At 38.7% G+C, this 3,506-nt stretch overlaps 1 protein-coding gene across 1 annotated transcript; it reads left to right on the top strand.

The window, feature by feature from the left end:
• Window positions 1–494: 494 nt before the first annotated feature.
• Window positions 495–1,445, top strand: LOC148507633 (odorant receptor 131-2-like). Its single transcript, XM_088445819.1, has one exon. It carries the CDS (start codon window positions 537–539, stop codon window positions 1,443–1,445), a length of 909 nt encoding a protein of 302 aa, XP_088301945.1. The 5' UTR covers window positions 495–536.
• The last annotated feature ends 2,061 nt before the right edge of the window (window positions 1,446–3,506 follow it).

Genomic DNA, 3,506 nt, shown 5'->3' with positions numbered 1-3,506 from the left:
CAGAGCCCTGAAATGCCCCAAGGGCATTCCAGTCGCCCCTAGGCATTTGCTTATAATGCCTATGCCTAGGGCTGGCTCTGGTCAGATGTAGTTTCTCCATTTGATGATGGCCTCTTATGTTTGTGGCTGTGCATCTGTGTACGCAGCTGTTTCTCCCATAACATGCCCACTGAATGCACCATTTTTGTGTGAATTTCTAGCTACCTCCCAGTCACCATACAGTAATGACCATCACGTTTCCAACAACATTTATGTTACCAACCACCTCGATCACAACGGCACCTTTGTGCATACACTCTATATAACGCATGCGAGCAGACAAGTTTTTAGACATTTTTGCACCTGCACTGTTGCTAAATATCGCTCAACTATATGACCATTGCCATTGCTCATGGATTGCATACAACTTTAAATCGGGACCTTAATTTAGTATATTATTAGCATTGTGCTATATATAAGTCATTAACTCATTCCTGTCTTGTTTCCCTATTTCAAGCCTAAGAATTTCCAGGAAAGCTGTTGGGAGTCAGTCTACAATGGTGAACTCCACGCCGGCATCCTGGAATACTAGCCAGCTGTCCTCTCATCATGAAAGAGTCGATCAGATCACTCGAACAGTTCTCATCATCTTGACGATTTTGTGTTTCCTCCTTTTCCTCTACTTCATCATTATTCTCTTGAATGTCTTCTTCAGCTCTCCTCACATGCGAGAAAATGCCCGGTATGTTCTCTTCGCTCACATGCTCATCAATGACACATTATATCTCGCCGTGGGAATGTTTGTTTTGCTTTCTGCCATGCACTATGTATATTTCCCACTGCCCATGTGTTGCATCCTTCTCGCCCTGGCAGCATCTTCATTCCGGGTGACTCCGTACAATCTTGCCGTCATGTCTTTGGAACGTTACATTGCTATATGCTTCCCTCTGAGGCACTTAGAGCTTTGCACAGCAGGGCGAGCCAAATCAGCAGTGGTTATGGTTTGGGTCATTGCATTTGCCCCAAGTATTGCAGATATAAGTGCCATCGCCAACTCCGCTGAAAAAACTTTCTTTTCTTTCAATGTGTTGTGTGGCCGTACAATGCTGGTGATAACTCCACTGCAGAATGTAATTAGATCTGTCATCCTTATTTTCAGTTTCGCCATGGTGGCATTTATAATTCTATGTACATACATTAAAGTGATGCTGGTAGCCAGAAAGTTTGGTTCCGGTGGGTCTTCTGCTGTCAGAGCTGGTAAAACGGTGATGCTTCATGCAGTCCAGCTCATGTTATGCATGGTATCATTCATCTCCTCCCTAACAGAGACATATGTCTCCAATTACATAAAGTCTATGCTGCTATTCAACTTCCTCATCTTCACCTGTTTGCCCAGGTTCCTCAGCCCGGTGATTTATGGAATAAGGGATGAAGCTTTTGGTAAATATATCAGAAGATTGTACTAACCTAAGTTCTAAAGACTCCTTCTTAAACAAAAAAATGCACTGATGGTCTAATAAAGATGTCTAACATCAAGCCCTTCTTGGAATTATCTTTTACAAGCCTGCAGCTTCCCTTTAATTTAGTAGTAATCTTTACATCCCAGCCTATCAGAACTGAAAACATCTGAGATATATGTGATAAATGTGAAATAAACTTTATTGCACACAGTTTATATATATATATATATATATATATATATATACATACAAAATATAAATACAAAAAATGAACTGGCACTTAGTCCAAATATCACTCACAGGCTGCCCTGGTGCCTTCCCAAATGGTGAGATACACAAGCAAATAGTCAATACTAGGATAAACTTATATATATATATTCCACTAGCTGGAGTACATGGCGTTGCCCGGGATTTTAAGAATGTTTGTTTACACAGCATCCTCCAACAAACCTCTCCTTAGGCAGGCCTCACGAAAAGTGTGACAAACTTCCCTATCAACAGTCCTAAAGTCTTAGAAGGAAGTAGGACCTGTAATGGTGTAAAGCAAACTTCGGAGATAGAAGCAAGGAGAGAGAAGCATTCAAAATTTGTCAGATGTACAGTGTAAACACGGCCAAGAGCTTCTGTTGCTCTGATACCAGGACGACTGTACTTGCTGGTTGCTGGATCGCACTATGAAATGCACAGCAACTACTGTACTTCCAGTTCCTTGTGCAGCTGTTTTTGGCATTCAGGGTCTCCATGGTGTATAAGATTCATCCAATCTTTTTTACCTTCAGGGGCTGACAAAGGAATGAACCGGAAGTAGCCTCTGTGTGTTCCATAGTGCGGTCCAGCAGCCAATGAGGTAGACAAAAAAGTTTGGTAGCCACTGTTGACACCATCTAGTTGTGTAAGCTCATGCATGAGGAAGTATAAATAAAAATTTGTGCTGCAGAGCTGCATTTTTGCATCCCAGTATAGTTGCCATCTTTATGGGCCTGACTGTAAATCAGATGGATCTCTCCTCATGGATGCAGTTAGCATTTTTACCATATTCAGACTCATAATAAGCCTTGCTTAATATCAATAGTGGTTATAAATTCATACAGCATTTAAAAGGTACTGTAAAGTCCACGCAAGAGCCATAGTAAATGATGGTCAGAGACTTAGATTATATGCTACAGAATAAAATTATATAATTACTTAGTATGTTGCAAAATGCATGTTATAAAATAAAATTATGATATCAAACAAAAAATAAAATTTTTATATTTTTATTATTGACCTTGCAGATGGCCCAAGAAGAATGGGGTCCAAATCTGCATATAACAATAAACCAAACAGGACAATGCTTTTATTCTTCTTTGGTGTTTTAAGTGTAGAACGTGAGAGATCTTGGCTTGTAAACTGTGGATTTATATAGAAAGACAGAAGGAAACAATTTCACTTTTATATAGTAGATAGTAGAGATAGAAAAGAAAAAATAGTAGATAAGCTAAATCCTTTTCTAAATCCGTACTTGACCTGTAGAGGGCGAATGCTATGCAAAAATTGTGTTTTTTAATTAATTAAAAATTAACAGTAATTAATTTAGATTTCAAAATTTTTTAGTTGCCTCCGCCGTGTTATAATACGCTCGTATGTAAAATTTCACGATCTTGGCTTGTAAACTGTGGATTTGTATAGAAAGACAGAAGGACAAATTTTCGCTTTTATATAGTATATAGACAAAAAACCTTATGGTTTCACATGTCCCATTAAGGTTTCTTAGACGTGATCTGAAATTTCACAAAACCTACTGAATTTCTGCCACTCAAACTAAAAAAAAGCAATGACATTCCAATCAGTAAGGCAGACGCCTTAATGGACATGTTCCTTGTGCAATACAGGTATGAACAGAAAAAAAGGGATGATCCTGCACCAAACTTTAAACATATGATAAATAGCAATACTTTTTTCACATAATAAGAACCAACAATACTGTGACAACATTAATAACAATGCCTAGTTGTATATATTTAATGTTGGTGGTGATCCCCAGGTCTTATATTACTGGACCATACAGGTAGGATTTGACAAGGGAGA

The sequence above is a fragment of the Taudactylus pleione genome, unplaced genomic scaffold, assembly GCF_031769625.1.
Source record: "Taudactylus pleione unplaced genomic scaffold, aTauple2 ptg000390l, whole genome shotgun sequence".
Lineage (NCBI taxonomy): Eukaryota > Metazoa > Chordata > Amphibia > Anura > Myobatrachidae > Taudactylus > Taudactylus pleione.
Note: the sequence above shows the minus strand (reverse complement) of the source record. Positions and strands in the feature narration are given on the sequence as shown.

Excerpts from the sequence above, each read along its gene's own strand:
- LOC148507633 (XM_088445819.1), top strand. The coding sequence starts at position 537 with ATGGTGAACTCCACGCCGGCATCCTGGAATACTAGCCAGCTGTCCTCT.